Below are 17378 nucleotides of genomic sequence, written 5' to 3'. Positions count from 1 at the left end.
AATGATTACTTGCTGAATTATTTCAAGGCTGGACAGCTAGAAATTAGTGTAAAAAATTCTATTGCTATTCAATACTTGTTATTAAATTACAATATATGTGAGTCACAGACTTCACTGAATTATCTGTTTTGATTCTGTGGATGGAAGTATTTTATGAGGATGAAGTTACGTTACCTGGAGTGGCTCCTGAGTGAGAATACCAACCTCCAGGCAGACTCTTGAGAAGCAGGGCACAAACCCCAACCTGTTTGTGAGTTCTGTACTTAGATTTCACTAGCCCAGTAACAAGTGTAAACACCTCAAGCACTATACAGCCTTAACATGGAGTTACAGACAGTCCCCTTGGGCATTCCGATCTATCTTGCCACCCAGGCAAGCTTGACTCTATGATAAGATGGTCACTTTACACCAGAAATCACAATGTTCAGGTTACTTCCAGTCCCAAAGGACAGGTCACTTACCCCAGGTTAATTGTACTCCGATCTCAAATCCAAGAGATTTGTAGCCAATCCTGTAATAAATTAACTAAAGATTTATTAACTAAGAAAAGAAATAAGATCCTTATTTACAAGGTTAAAACAGGAAATGCACACACACAAATGAGATACAGCCTTAGATTTTAAAGGGTTATATAAGCTATACAGACGCCCCCCGACTTACACAATTGTTCCGTTCTGGAAAGGCTTGCGTAACTTGAAGTTTGCCTACGTCGGAAAAGTATACCCATACGTTACACAAATATTTCCGCAACTCAAAAATCCTATTTCTGGCTTATGGAACCTTTTCCATAGGTGTGAATGTGCGTAAGTCAGGTCTTGTGTAACCCAGGGAGCATCTGTATAATAAGCAGCTCTGTATATCCATTAGGGCTGATCCATGCCAAGCAGCATAAGGCTCTCTTGCTTATGTTTAAGAATCTTTGTCCCTCGGAGTCCAAATAGCATAAAGAGACCCCAATTCCTTCTGTTAAGGGATTTTTATGCCCCCCCGTCCCCCCTCCATAGAGTTCAAGCTGATGGGATGAGCAGTTCTGCATATAAGAGCAGTTCTCTTTGGGGTGGAGCAATTGACAGAGTCTTTGTTCTACAGTGGCCCATTTGGATTCAGTAATCCTTCCTGATGGTCAGCAGGTGACACCTTCTGTAGGGTCTTCTGCATTTTGTATTAGGTAAAGTGTGTTTTTTAATTTCCCACCCCACCCAGTTGAGTTTCAGAACAAACATTTTACAGTTATAGAATACACACACATAAGTATTACCTTTTATAGCATGGATACAGATCTTATAAGTAGGATTCATACATGCAGTCTCCTACTAGCATTCCATGAAGTCTAAATACATTTTTATTACACTAATATCTGTGTTTACTATACTAACCCCCAAGTAAACCAGACTGGTTTCCACCCATGCATTTAATGGTGTTCTGTTAGGCCTGGGGCCTTGGCATGAGCTGGCACCGGGTCTGTCAGCATCACAGATAATTCCACCAAAATGGAGTTTTGGACCGTGCACTTCTGAATCAACTGTAACCTTACACAGAAGTGTAGTCCCAAGTAACTGGGGTGAGGGTTTTTTTGATGGGAGGAGGGACTTCAGACCAGCAACACTTTACTCTCATCTCATTTCTGTTTAACACACTGCTGAATGATTTTGCTTTAGCAGTAAGATGATAATTTTCATGTGCTGATTACTTTAGGTGCTTATATCCCACTAGTCTTATAGGCAGACGCTACTGCCTTAGGCCTGGTCTACACTTAACATTTAGGTTGATGTAGCTAAGGCACTCAGAGGTGTACATGATCCACATCCCTGAGTGCCATAGCTATGCTGACCTAACCCTGTCACTCGGGGTAAGGGTGTTCCTACAATGACAGAAAAACCCCTTCCATCACGATAGGCAGCTTCTACACCATGCAATTTTGCCAGCATAGTTACAGCACCGTAGCTATGCTGCTATAGTCTCTGTAGTGCAGACATAGCCTTACTCACTTTCTCTAGTTGATGTACAGTATATCATCTGGGAAATCTCTTTATGTTAAAAGACAATAGACTACAACCAAACAGACGCATATGTTGTTGTAAGCCTTGTCCTTCCTTTACCTCACACCCTTATCACTATGTGATGTCAAAGTGAGGCCCCAATCCTGAAAACACACATTCTTAATTTTCATATGTGAGTTAAGAATGTGTCTAAGTGTTTTCAGAGTGAGGGGCCTTAGGTCTTGATCCTGCAATGTGATGTACTTGGGCAGCTCTTAAGGAACTTAGTGGGGCTCCCTGGTGGGAGCAGGGATCCACAAGTATGCACTGAATTGCAAGATTGGGACCTGAGAGGATGAGCCTCCTTAGTTTTTTTTTTTTTTTTTTTTTTTTTTTCCCCCTCTTTGGAGTGTGGTTTTTAAATGGTAATGAGCTGTAAGTTATGTGCTCATATTACAGGAAACCAGAATGCAGGTCTCTAAAAGTTTGGCCTGCAGAGTTGGATGAATGACAAATATGTTGCTGTACTTGTAGAGGAAGGTATAGAATTCCTCTGCAATAGTCCTTTTTATGCCAATTTAGGGAGTGTCAGTGCTATTGGCTCCAGAATGAATTGCTTTATTCCTACAGAGGTAAACTCAACAAATCTTTTCAATAAGAATATAAGAACTACCATACTGGGTCAGACCAATGGCCCACCTAGCTCAGTATCCTGTTTCTGACCGTGACAAGTACCAATAAAATGAAGGGGTTAGTATGTTCAGCAGACTTTTCAAACTAGCTTAGTCTTTATTTTTTTAAATGAGCATTCTATTTGCATTTATTGTTTAATGTAATAAAATGCAAACTGCACTAGTATTTTTTAAGAATTGGTAATTGTGCTGAAAGTAGTTAACTTTATAGCATTTTAAGATGTTCAGGGAAGCCTGTTAAATGTTTCAAGGAATGATATACAAAATTTTCCAAATGTGTGATAAATTAACCATATTGTCTCCTATGCAGCTTTTTTTTTAAGTGTTCACCCAATGTCTGGTAACATAATTGCTTTGGGAGAAACTTAATGGGGTTAGGTGCTCCATTCCCAATGACTGGGTGCTTAACTGCCATCTGTGTCTTTGGAAATCTTCCCTTTTAAGAACAGTAAAACAGCTTTGTCAATGCCTTTCACTTCCTTCCCAACACTTATTTCTTCAAACATGAGATTACAAAAGAGCCAAATATATATCAACACCTTAAGATAGCATCTACATTTGTCAGCAAAATGTGACCGTAAAATACAACGTATATGTGTTATAAGCCAAATGGATCCAACTGGTCTTATATCCACAAACTGTCTTGCTAAATTGTATTATGTGACTGATTAAATCCCTGATCCTGCAAACACTTTCATATGTCAATAGTCCCACTGAGCTCAAGGGGAAAATAGACATGTCAGGTAAAAGTTCAGGCTGTTGGAAAATATTTATTCTTCAGCACTGTTATCTCTTCATTGTATATTCCTGGAGGCATTCTGTGCCAAAAAATTAAAAATTCTGTACACAATATTTTAAAATTCTGCAAATGTAATTTGTCAAGTTAACACTACATAATCATGCTAGTTTCAATTATTTTGGTAATTTATTTCAAAATACCTGTCAGCAAGTATATCTGTAAAAATACAGATGCATGCACACACATTCCCCCAGGAGTAGAGAGTTAAAGAAACCCCTATGACAACCTAGTTCCTGTTTCTCTGCCCTCTTTGGCCCCCCAGCTGGGCTCTGTGGGGAGTCACCCACAATCCCTCCCCCCCAGAGCCCAGCTGCTGTTCTCCCTCCAGCCAATATACCTGCACCCTCTCTTCCTCCAAAGCCCAGCCGCAGGCCCCCATCCAGAGCCCAGACACCCCTCCTCCCCTCCAGAGACCAGGGATCCAAGCCTAAGTTAATTGTGTCCAGTTTGCAAATTAATTCCAATTCAGCAGTCTCTCCTTGGAGTCTGTTTCTGAAGTTTTTCTTGTTGAAGAATTGCCACTTTTAGGTCTGTAATCGAGTGACCAAAGAGATTGAAGTGTTCTCCAACGGAGACAGGCCAGTCCTTGCTTACATACAGCCCCCCAACCTGAAGCAAATACTCACCAGCAACCACACATTTGCAAACTTGATACAATTAACTTAGGCTTGAATAAAGACTGGGAGTGGATGGGTCATTACACAAAGTAAAACTATTTCCCCATGTTTATTCTTGGCACACCCCCCCCCACCCCCCCATTCCTCAGACATTCTTGTCAACTGCTGGAAATGGCCCACCTTGATTATCACTACAAAAGGTTCCCACCGACCCGCCCCGCTCTCCTGCTTGGAATAGCTCATCTTACCTGATCACTCTCCTTAGAGTGTGTATGGTAACACCCATTGTTTCATGTTCTCTGTGTATATATATCTCCCCTCTGTATTTTCCACTGAATGCATCCTATGAAGTGAGCTGTAGCTCACGAAAGCTTAAGCTCAAATAAATGTGTTAGTTTCTAAGCTGCCACAAGTCCTCCTTTTCTTTTTACTTAATTAGTTATGACCTGTGAACAGTTTTGGGTTAAGTGATTTGCATAGCATCATATAGGAACTCTGTGGCAGAAGCAGGAATAGAATCCAGTTCTCCAGGGCAGCATTCAATTGCTGTAACCACAAGTCCTCAGTTCTCTTTCTGCAGTCGCCTGCCTCCTTGACTACACATCTTCCAGTTTCTGCAACAAATGAAACAGGAGACCTACAGACAGCAGTCTTCTTCACTGCATAACCTTGATTTATCTCCAGATTAGGTCCATCCACTGCACTGAATGGAAAAAATAATACGTTATCATGTAATTAAAGATTATCATAATACTTATGCACAAGAGGGCTGGATTAAGATTGCACAGGCCATTTTAATTCTGTCATTTAATAATCTTTTAATGTAGCTTTCTTATGTGCAATTTCCTACGTCTTTAAAAAAGCAAACAAAAAAATTTAATCCTGCAGCATCATATTGACATTCAGATGGTTCATCAGGAGGGTAGAAAACTTTAAATCCACTGCATGGTCCACTTGAGCAAGCAGTCATAGATTGTTATATTCTGTGTGGACCAGCAGTAGAGCAGGATGAGAGATGCACTATACCTCCTGGTTTCAGTTATTTGTTGACAATATTGGAATGGTGAGACTCAGGGAATCTTGGGTTTGCTCCTCTCCAGGGCTTGGAATAATTCTCTAGTAAGCACAGACTCTTCTGCTAGTTCCCACCATCCTTCACCCCTTCTACCTCCTCCTCTCCAATTTGTTCCAGTCTGTCTTTTCCAGTCCCATTCTATCATAGAGGAAGAAATAAGGCAGCCATCCCTAAAAACACTCATGAAAGGATTGCAGACTATCTCTAGGAATGTTTCATCATGATCTCTCAGGAGGATACAAGGGACACCCCTATGTACATAAACTGCTCTGGATGCTGCGTCCCCACTTCTCTCCCCATAACCCTACAGATACCAAATTCTGTCTCTATTTTTGTACTGCTGTCTCTTGACACCTATATGAATTTTCTCTGGGGACTCAGTATACCCAAAATTTCTGTGTGGAACACTTGGAGTAAGAACCATTCAAGTCAAATTGTTCTTTTTTTTTTTGGTTTGTTTGTTTTGATTATCTTGTTACTGGAGTGTAATGGAATGTTAGTGGTTTTCTGAAATGGATAGGTGTAACTATCTGAGGGAAATAAATGGTGCTTTTTGTAAATCCCTTATGGTGGGAATCCACATTTTTGTAGCCTTTAAACCTTGTAAAATCATCAGTTTAATGATACATATGTGCAACTGATATGGCACCTTTACCCCATCCTTTTATAACAACTTAAAAGTCTGGCAACTAGAGCTGTCAGTTAATCACAGTGAACTCAATTTGTTTTGAGTTAATCGCTTAACTAGATTTTAAAAATTATTAATCATGATTAATCTCAGTTTTAATCACACTGTTAAACAATAATAGAATACCAATTTAAATGTATTCAATATTTTTGGATGTTTTTCCACATTTTCAAATACAGTGTATATTTTGATTACAACACAGAATACGAAGTGTACAGTACTCACTTTATATTTTAATTACAAATATTTGCACTAAAAAGATAAAAATAGTATTTTTAAATTCACCTCATACAAGTACTGTATGTAGTGCAATCTCTTTATCATGAAAGTGCAACTTAAAAATGTAGATTTTTTTTTTTACATAATTTCCCTCAAAAACAAACAAAATGTAAAATTTTAGAGTCTGTAAGTCCACTCAGTCCTACTTCTTGTTCAGCCAATTACTAAGACAAACAAGCTTGTTTACATTTACAGGAGATATTGCTGACCACTTCTTACTTACAGCGTCACCTGAAAGTGAGAGGAGGCAGTCGAATGGCACTGTTGTAGCTGGTGTTGCAAGGTATTTACATGCCAGATAAGCTAAACATTCCTATGCCCCTTCATGCTTCGACTTGTAGATTGTAGATGTATCTTTTTTACAGTGCAAATATTTATAATTAGCCCTGTATCTGGTCGAAGAGGTCTGCGTACAACGGCAGGTTGCTATTCTCACGGATCTTGGCAAGCAGCGTGACAGAGACCTTTTCGTGATGAATATGGGGCAGTGCTATGTTGCTAAGTATCGATACAGGCACCTTTTGTTGCCATGGCTAAAGTCAGAGTAACAATACACATAGTTTTGTTAAGCTCTACGTCCACCAGCCTCGAGTGAGACGAGACAGGAGCACAGTAATCCGCTGTTGAATAGCAGAGGGCAAGGGCTGATGATCTAAGCATCCAGGTGCTTTCACCCCAGGTTGAACTGGCCAACTTTCTGAGCAGGTTGTTCCGAGTGCTGACTTCGGCTGCTGTCTTCCTTAAATGGTTGTGATATGTTAATGATCTATCCAGTCACACTGATGTAAACTGGGTTTGGATCATAGTAGTGCACAGTACATTTCATTAGGGTGTGCGCCCAGGGAGTCCTGCCCCCCTCAGAACTCCCAACCCCCCTGCTCCTTGTCCCCCTCCTGGGACCCTGCCCCTAAGTGTCCCCGCAGGACCCCACCCCCTATCTAAGCCTCCCTGCTCCTTGTCCCCTGACTGCCCCCTCCTGAGACGACCCTCCCCCCACTATAACTGCCTCCCTAGGACCCTATGCCCTACCTGTCCCCTGACTGCCCCGACCCTTATCCACACTCCCGGCCCCAGACAGACCCCTGGGACTCCCACGCCTATCCAGCCGCTCCCTGCCTTCCCCGACAGGCCCCTCCAGAACCTCCGACGCATCCAACTCCCCTGCTCCTTGTCCCCTGACCGCTCCCTCCAGAGACAACCCCCCTCTCCCGACTGCCCTGCCCCCTAGCCACGCCCCTGCCCCCTGACAGACCCCCTGGGATTCCCGCGCCTTATCCAACGCCCCCATTCCCCATCCCCTGACTGCCCCATAGACTCTCTGGCCCATATCCAACCGGCCCAGCCTCCTTACCAAACCGCTGCTCAGAACAGAGTCCCCACCAAATCCCACCCTGTCATGGTTCTCTCCCCACTCTGAACTCTAGGGTACAGATGTGTGGACCCGCATGAAAGACCCCCTAAGCTTATTCTACCAGCTTAGGTTAAAAACTCCCCAGGCACAAATTCTCTCTTGTACCTTGGGTTTAAGTAATTCTGCCACCATCACATTCTTTTAACAAAGAACCAGGGAAAAGGACCACTTGGAGTTCCTCTTCCCCCAGCAATGCCCCCAAGCCCTTACACCCCCTTTCCTGAGGAGGCTTGAGAATAATATCCTAACCAGTTGGTTACAAACTGATCAAAGACCCAAACCCCTGGGTCTTGGAACAATGGAAAAATCAGTCTGGTTCTTAAAAGAAGCATTTTATTTAAAGAAAAAGTAAAAGAATCCCCTCCTGTAAAATCAGGATGGTAAATACTTTACAGGGTAATCAGATTCAAAACACAGAGGATTTCCCTCTAGGCAAAACTTTAAAGTTACAAAAAACCAGGATAAACCTCGCTCTAGCAAAGGGAAAATTCACAAGATGACAACAAAAGGGGAGGAGGTGCTCCCTAATGCGCCTTGCCTTATTTACTTACTCTTTTTGTAATATCAGAGACTTGTACAAGATGGTTTATAGGAGGAGTTTTTTTGACCTGATGCTTCTCTGCTTTCCCCAGAGAACACACCACAAAGCCTTTCCCCCCAAAGATTTGAAAGTATCTTCTTTCCCCATTGGTCCCTTTGTTCAGGTGCCAACCAGGTTATTTGAGCTTCTTAACCCCTTACAGATAAGGAGGAATTCTAGGCTACCCTTAGCTGTATGGTTATGACACACCCCCTGGACATCCCCTTGACCAGTGACATGATGGCACTCACGGGGCAGGTGCAAAGAGTGCCAACCAAGCTGGAGCGCAGTGCTGGAAGAGCACTATGACTGATGTAAGTCAACAAAGGTCACATGTAGCGCTGGAGAGGCGGCGATTGGCTAGGCGGGCCTGGGTGGGTGGGGGGCCAAGAGGGGTCATGGTAGCAGCATGGGGTTCGCTGTGTGACACAATTACAACAACTTTGTGTAGCTGCTGTGGAAGTTTGTACAGGCAACAAATACATCCTGCGTGGGTGGGAGGGAGGGACCCTGTCACCAGGGGTGGCAGGTTTGTAGGAATTTTGGTGGTGCCCAGAACCTGCCACCGCCCAAACTCCACCCCAACAAACTCCGCCTCCCACCTGCCCAAGGCTCTGGGAGGGAGAGGTCTGGAGTGCAGGCCCTAGGCTGGGACAGGGGATTGGGGTGCAGGCTCTGGGAGGGAGTTTGGAGATGGGAGGGGGTGCAGAGGTGAGGGCTGTGAGGTGTGGCTGCAGGTGAGGGATTTGGGTGTGGGGGGGGCTCAGGGTGAGAGTAGGGGTGTAAGGGGTGAGGACTCTGTCTGGGGCTGGGAATGAGGGGTGTGGGGTGTGGGAGGGGCTCAGGGCGAGAGTAGGAGTATGGGGGTGAGAGCTCTGCGGCTGGGGGGGTTTGGGGTGTTAGGCTCAGGGCTAAGGCAGAGGGTAGGAGTGCAGGGGGATGAAGGCTCTGGCTGGGACTGGGGATAAGGTCTTTGGGGTGTTGTAGGGGCTCAGGGCTGGGGTAGAGGGTTGAAGGGGTGGTGGGGGGGTGAGAGCTCTGGCTGGGGGTATCGGCTCTGGGGTTGGGCAGGAGTTTAGGGTGCAGGCAGGCTGCTCTGGGACAGGGGCCAGAGAGGAGGACTCCCCCCAGCCCTTTTCCTGCCGGCAGCAGCAAGCTCTGGGGGAGGAGCCCCCCTTTTTTTGCCCTCCCCCCGCAGCACACTCACCCCCACCACTATCACTGCATGTGCTCCTAGGGCCCCTCTCAGGTCCAGGAATCCCTCACTTTCCCCCCGTGGTTGGTGCCAGGGGGTGCTGTGTGCACCTCCTCCCCTGCTGTTGCTCCTGTCTGTAGCCTCGCTGCAGGTGAAGGATGGGGCTGCCTCCTTGTCCAGCATGGGGCAGGAGTGGTGACTGCGGGCGGGGGGGCCCCCTGTGCTGGTGGAGGGTCCCGCCGGAAAAGGGAAGGGTCTGAGGTGGAAGGACAGGCCCTGGCAGTGGAGATGGGGGGTACTAGGACCCTGCGGCAGCAGTTGCTGCAGGGAGGCAGCATGGAGCTGCACGGAAGAGGCAGGGATGCTCTGCTCAAGGGCCCAGGGAGGTGTGTGGGAGTAGCAAGAGGGAGCTGGGGGAGCCGTGGGGGGGGGCGGCAGGTGGGGACACCCGGCCCCAAATATTAATGGAGCTGGGCCCCTGGGCCGACTCCACTCACCGCGTGCCGCTGGGGCCAGCAGCGCAGCAGCAATGTAAACACGGCTCTGCTGCCATCACTGCCTGCAACTGCTGCAGCCTCCTCCCCCTGCCCCCCCCCCCCCGAGCCTCCAGTGGATGAGGAGGAGGAGCAGCCTTCCCAGCTGGAGCTCAGGGCATTAGGGTGTGCCTGGACACACCCGTGCGCATGCCTGTGGTTTGGATCATGCTGCAGGCATTGACCATTGAGGAAAACTTTCAACTCGTGGCTTGCGCTTGCATTATGCAGGTGGAATACTATTATGTAGTAATGGTCTTAGAAAAGCTCGGCTGCAGGCACCATTGACTACAATAGTCTGCCAGGAGCTTCATATCTTCATTCAAGGCCTTGTCAATTTCTGAGAAGGACTGTGCTTGGTAGCTGCAGCAGATGTCATGGCATAGATAAACTAGCGCGAGAGTGTAGCTGGCAGGTGGTTGATGTACACATTGAACAGTATGAGGGGAGCCACTCATCTGACACTTCCAAGAGCTACAGCAGTTGCCCATGTGTATTCTAAACTGCCTGTTTTAGAGAAAGAGCTCTATTATTTCAACCGCCTGAAGTGGGGCAACTCGAGAGAGTTTAAATAAAAGCCTTCTGTGCCAAACTGTGTCATAGACTGTGGTCAAATCTAAGAAGATGGCTTCTGTCTTTAGATTTTCTTGAAAACCATTTTTGATAAAGATGGTCGAGGCCAGGACTTGATCACAGGTGCTGTGTCCTTTCCTAGCCTGCTCAACTTGGAAGACATAGTTCAAATCTGGAGCAATTTGTTGGCAGATCAAATGCTCAAACACCTTGAAACACAGCAAGGATATTGGGCAGTAACTCGACATGTTGTAGGGGTCCTTTCTCGGCTCAAGAATGGCAATAATCTTTGCTTGACACCAAGTGCATGGTAACTTCTTCTCGTTGATGTCCCCTATGTAGAAGTTAGTAAGTCACTGTGACCTCTAGGTGCTTGAGGAATTCTGGCAAGATGTTATCATAGCCCACCTTTGTGCCTAGCTTGATGGAGGTAAGGGTCTTATCTAGCTTGTCAACCATGAATGGCTCTGGTTAACTTCTACCCACATTCTGATGTTGAAGTTGGCTCCATTCATCATATACTTTGCATTTGAGTCGCTTCTCCAGCGGGATGTTTGCTACCCACATAAGGTGGCTTGCAACCTGGCTGGACTTAACCAGAGGGCGATTTTGACCTGGAGGTTATTGAACAGTGCCCAGCTGCTGGAATAGGTGAAGTCAAGCTTCTCAGTAGAGTCCTTCCAGAGACTGTCAGGCGGTCAGTGATATCCAGGTCACCAGATAATTCAAATGTTCTGAGCAAGGCTTTGTGTTCAGCATTCAGACAAGGAGTGTAAATTGGATGACAGTCCTGTGGTATAGCTAAACATGTGGCTTTATAAATGGCTCCTTGAAATCAATGGTAGGCTTCATCGACTGGGATACAATGTGATGGAATGGTAACCACGCTACATTCCAGTGCGTCACAGAACTTTTCTCAGTCTGCCTTGCAGAAATTCCACTAATGCTTGATTGAGTTTCAAATGATGTGTAGCTGGAGCCATGGGTGGCTGGTGACCTGGCTGTTGGGGGAGACTAGCCTATGGCCCCTCCCCCTCATCTTCTGCTCCCCTCCCCTGCAGAAGCCAAGAGCACTCTCACCACGGCCCCCAGCCCCAGTGCTGGGCGGCTGGGGGGGTGAGGACCCAGCCCCGGTGTGCTGGGGGGCAAGGACCCAGCCCCGGCATCAGCCACCCTGAGTTCCTGCGGGAGGTAGACTGCCTAGCCCCAACCAGCCTGGACCAGCCAGGGCAGAGTGTTGGGAACTGCAGGAGGGGGCCTGGCCTGGGGGCAGAGCATAGGCGAGGCCACACTAGGCTGTTTGGGGAGGCACCCATTGCTGGAGCCCAATATGAATAAGTGATGGTCTATGCTGGCTATGAGGAAAGTTATCAAGTACTATACCGTTCACTGATTGTGAATGGCCGCCTAGCGAACTGACCGAGCAAAGATCGGGCGAGTACTTTTTTGACCATCTAGCAGAAAGAAATGTGTTATGTTGTTTTGCACTGTGAATCAACACAAAGTCGTTGTTAGTCACTGTTCACCATCGTCACCCAAATCAGCGTACCCCCCACCTGAGAATGGGGGCTATTAAAATCACCAACCAAGATTGCACCTATCTCTCTCACCAACTGAAGTTGGTCAAATAGAGAAGGTGGGTCAGGTAATATCTTTTATCTCATATCATTGGACCAAAATGGCTACAACAATACTGCAAACGAATTATTGGTGCTCACTTAAAACAGCCTGCCAAAGTTCTTGTTTTATCTAAATGGCTTTCACTTGGGTATGTAAAAGAAAGAGAAGTAAATGTGTCTAGAAGAGAAAGTTTATTCTGACTATACAATTAAAAAGAAAAGAACACATTTAATTATTCATTTACTTATCTTAATAGTAACTACATCAGTACAAATGTAAAAAGCATCGGTGTGTAGCAGAGAAATGTATAAAAGCCATAAATAACTTTTTAAACTCCATAACCACCTTCCCTTCCCCCTAAACAAACCAGCCCAAGAATTTTTAATAGTAGAAATCTTAACTATTGACTGTGACACTGCACTATAACTAGTTAATTCTGTTTTCACGAGCTAGTTTTCATTTTCTTTTAATGCTTTCAAATTACTTTCATGTAAAAAGCATCTGATGACCTATTTTACTGACTGACAAGTTTGATGTTTTTTCCATAGTACCCAGCCTTGGCAAGTTCAATTCAAATCGCTCTCTAGGTGTTAAAATCAAACTTTTGTTGGGAACTTTTTTAGGACGTTACTGGCTGTTCATACAGATGATAAATATAAATCAGGTCCTGCTGAAACTCAAGGGATCTTACATAAAATAGAACTTGAAGCGGTATTCAATAAAAGGCTTACTAATTTGTATTAGGTAAGCAATACTTTTCTAAGTCTTCGTAGGTCAAATGTAAGTAGAGCTTTCATGTTTCAGATAATACAAAGTTACTGTATTTCTGTTTTGTTTTGAGGCTGGATTGCTTAGCAGAGCTTTGATGCATCACTACTCTGTTTTTGCACAACAGTGGAAGAAAATTAAGTAGCAAGATAAAAGAAAGCAGTTAAAACAAAGTCTTATTTGTCTTTTCAAAAACTAAACTATTCAAATAGCTTTAAATAATATAAGATGAACATTAACAAGATAAAACAGGAGTACTTGTGGCACCTTTGAGACTAACAAATTTATTAGAGCATAAGCTTTCGTGGGCTACAGCCCACTTCATCGGATGCATAGACTGGAACATATAGTAGGAAGATATATAATTATATATATACACAGAGAGAGCGAGAGAAGGTGGAAGTTGCCATACAAACTGTAAGAGGCTAATTAATTAAGATGAGCTATTATCAGCAGGAGAAAAAAACTTTTGTAGTGATAATCAAGATGGCCCATTTAGACAGTTGACAAGAAGGTGTGAGGATATGGGGAACATAGATTCATTAACATGGGGAAATAGATTCAATATATGTAATGACCCATTACACAGGACAGGCCCAACAAAGAAAATAACAGAACTCCACCAGCTGTCACCTTCAGCCCCCAACTAAAACCTTTCCAGCGCATCATCAAAGATCGACAATCTATCCTGAAAAATGATCCCTCACTCTCCTAGATCTTGGGAGACAGACCAGTCCTTGCTTACAGACAGCCCCCCAACCAAAGCAAATACTCTCTAGCAACTACACAACAAAAACACTAACCCAGGAACCTATCCTTGCAACAAAGCCCGATCCCAACTCTGTCCACATATTTATTCAAGTGACACCATCGTAGGACCTAATCACATTAGCCACGCCATCAGGGGCTCGTTCATCTGCACATCTACCAAATGTGCTATATGCCATCATGTGCCAGCAATGTCCCTCTGCCATGTACATTGGCCAAACCGGACAGTCTCTGCGCAAAAGAATAAATGGACACAAATCTGACATCAGGAATCATAACATTCAAAAACCGGTAGGAGAACACTTCAACCTCTCTGACCACTCAGTAAAAGACTTAAGGGTGGCAATTCTGCAACAGAAAAGCTTCAAAAACAGACTCCAATGAGAAACTGCTGAGCTTGAATTAATATGCAAACTAGATACCATTAATTTCCGTTTGAATAGAGACTGGGTGTGGCTGGGTCATTACACATATTGAATCTATTTCCCCATGTTAAGTATCCTCACCTTCTTGTCAACTGTCTAAATGGGCCATCTTGATTATCACTACAAAAGTTTTTTTTTCTCCTGCTGATAATAGCTCATCTTAATTAATTAGCCGCTTACAGTTTGTATGGCAACTTCCGCTTTCTGTTTCTGTCTCTCTCTCTCTGTGTGCGTGTGTGTGTGTGTGTGTGTGTGTATTCTTACTCTATGTTCCATTTTCTGCATCCAGTGAAGTGGGCTGTAGCCCACGAAAGCTTATGCTCTAATAAATTTGTTAGTCTCTAAGGTGCCACAAGTACTCCTGTTCTTTTTGCGGATACAGACTAACATGGCTGCTACTCTGAAACCTGTCATTAACAAGATATTTCAACACAAGGGCCCTAGATTTATCCCCCTCTTCTCTTTGTGATTAGGAACAGGTGACTTGATTGAACAAATGGTCACTAAGGTAATCAGTGCCATGCCTCCTGGCTTTGTTTTTAATAGAAATATTAAAATAAATGTCCATCTCTTATGCTACAATATTTATTTTGTTCTTTTTTTTGTGACTTCATCCATATGCTCATTACTATTTTGAGAGAAATGTGTAAATTCCCTTTAACATAAAGAGTTTGGTATCAGTCTGCCACTGCTGGTGACCAGGAAAACTCTCCTAAAGGATGAGCTAGAAAGACTGCATCCTTCCTATTCACTCAGACATGAAATCCCTGGTATTGCACCTAGACAGAAAGCTCATGGTTGTAATTCTCTGTTTTGGTAAGAAGGAACTATATTTTCCCCTGGCCATGTCAGGAGTGATTCACACGGGCAGGAGAGTGTAGGGAAGCTTCTACTTCCACTTCCTGTGCTGTATTTGTTTTGAGGTTAAATGAAGGAACCTTCAACTAACTGACATATTTCAAAGTCTTTAAAAACAAAATCAAATAACACTTTAAAAAAAAAAGCAAGAAACATATGTAAATGTGTAAGAGTCTCAGGTGGGGCAGTGGGTGAATGCATTTGTCTTCTATCTTTGTAACATAAAGATAAGGATTGAAATTCTGCTCAGGTGTCATCAGAGCTCCATTTACTAACTTCTCCGTTTTGTCAAATGGAAAGAGTTGTTTTTAGAGGCCACCAGTCATGTTAGAGCCCTCAGTGGAATGGCAGGGATGTTACATGTCAGGATTAATTAGTCTTGCACAAAACCGTATGGGGAAGCTTGTACAATTCCTCCTTGTGTTATGCCTAACTTAAGCTAGTTGGCTTTAGCTCTTCACTTTTAGGCACAGTAAATGAACTAATTTACATAAAATCCTTTCCCTTACTGCTGACCTAACAATTAGTCCAGTCATCTTTCTTCTTAGTGTCAAGTCTGTATACTCTTGCATGGTTGAGATGCAGCTTTTCTATGAAAATGAAAACTTAGTGGTCATTTTTTTTTTCCCACGCAGCATGTTGCGCTGTGCCTATCACAAGAGCTGTACTAAACACTGGAAGTACTGAACATGGTTAGACTCCTTTTTCTTTTTTAAAAAGGAAAAAGAAGTTTGTTTAATTTTTCATCACATAAAGACATTTTAACAAAGATTTTGATAAGTAATTGAGTTGAAGTGGCACAAGCAAGAATGTTTACGCCAATTTGTCCAGTGGTCTTTTGTGGTTTTGACTGCCTATGTAGTTTTCTAGATGTTTGTTTATAATGGCTGTCTGTCTCCTTTTTTCTTTTTTCTTCCCCGCCTCCTTTTTGCAGGGAGGTAGTGCAGGCAAACTCTGTTCACTGGAAGAAGAAGTTCTTATTTATGTGTAAAATGAGTGCCAGTGCCACTACAGGCATTCTGGATCCTTCCATCTGCCGAGTATCTGTACGGAAGGTAAAAACAGCATTTTTCCTCTTCTAGACCATAATTTTTTTCCCACAGTAGCTCTCATCATTTGCTACTCTCCTGTGTATTTTTATAGAGCTAGCAGACATTAGGAAATGAATTGTACCTGTAGCCACGTAAAATACTCATTATTAGTAAACATAGTTTTGTCATCTGACCATTGGTTACTTAATTCTAATTCACATATTGTAATTTGAGGGGGCTGTAACAATTAACATAATTTATGCAAGCTAAATGGCATAACAGCCAGCTATGATTAATTTTAAAATTAGTTCTGAACTAAGAACCACCTCCTGTGTGCAAGATCTCCCCTCCCCTCCCCTCCTGGTGATCTCTCTTGGCTTCCTAATGGGGTCCCTGGGTAGCCCTGAGAAGAAGTTGGGAGAAGCACACAAGCATACTCTCTTTTTAAGTGGTTTTGCTGGTTCACAACTTAAGCAGCATAAGTACATTGCTACTTTTGTCATATGATTTTTCAAGTATGATGTTAATATATGAAGCCCAAAGAATTTGTATGATTTCAAACGGAACATTCATAGTGTTTTATATATGCACTGGTATTTTCAGATAGCTATCAAACAAGATAACTTTCTTTTAATAATTTATGTTGTAATATAACCAAGGTAGGTCAGTGCAGATGCAGTTTCAGCATAGTTACAGAAGGATTAAACTCTCTCACGTTATAAAACTTATCTTCAATTATATTAAGGTACTAAATGTAGCAGAAATTTTTAGGAGCCAGCAGATTGAATGTGTTCAGTTGTACCTCTGGCAGTTGTAACAAGGTGACTGCATCTTTCTACTCTGCCAGAGACAGATCTTCTCTACTGCTGTGGGAATTCAGAGTTTTTTGAAAAGATTAGAGTGAGGAAACAGTAATGCCTTCACTTTTAAACAAGAACTCAAGGACAAGTAATATATTTAAACTGCTTATTCTTTCATCCAGTAACAGCTGGCTTCACTTCCTGGGAAACGCCCAACTCTTCCTGGTCAGTGACTGATGCAGTGCATAGAAGTCCAGAGCAAGAAGCAGCAAGCTTAGGGTATGTGTACACTGGAGCTGGGAAATTGCCTCCCAGCTGGGGTAGACAGACTTGTGTTAGCAGGGCTGAAGGCACTATGCTAAAAATAGCTGTGTGGACATTGTGGCTCCAGTAAAGACACAGGCTAGCTTTCTGAGCTCAAATCTAGTGGCTCAGATGGGCTTGAGCTTGGGTGATTAGCCTGAGTCTCTGCCAGAATCAGTGTCCACACAGCAATTTTTAGCATGCTAGCTCAAGTCCCGCAACCACAAGTCTGTCTACCTGAGCTGGGAAACTCATTCACAGTTGTAGTGTAGACATACCATTAGAGGCCTGAACTTGTGCCATGTACTGGCTTGATTTTCCTGATCTCCAGAAGGGCATCTCCTGCATCTCTTACCCCAGCAGCAGAAACAAACTGGTGCTGTA

The 17378-nt window shown here is 43.8% G+C and overlaps 1 protein-coding gene across 3 annotated transcripts in view; it reads left to right on the top strand.

The window, feature by feature from the left end:
• Positions 1–17378, top strand: part of EEIG2 (EEIG family member 2) — a 40774-nt gene that overhangs the window by 2265 nt on the left and 21131 nt on the right. For all 3 annotated transcript variants that reach the window (XM_084636098.1, XM_084636097.1, XM_084636099.1), the window contains exon 2: positions 15795–15915. In XM_084636098.1, the coding sequence (XP_084492224.1) occupies positions 15795–15915 (121 nt within the window). The remainder of the gene's footprint in view (positions 1–15794; positions 15916–17378) is intronic.

The sequence above is a fragment of the Lepidochelys olivacea genome (assembly GCF_965140295.1).
Source record: "Lepidochelys olivacea isolate rLepOli2 genome assembly, chromosome: 8".
Taxonomy (NCBI): Eukaryota; Metazoa; Chordata; order Testudines; family Cheloniidae; genus Lepidochelys; species Lepidochelys olivacea.
This window is presented reverse-complemented; position numbering and strand designations above follow the sequence as displayed.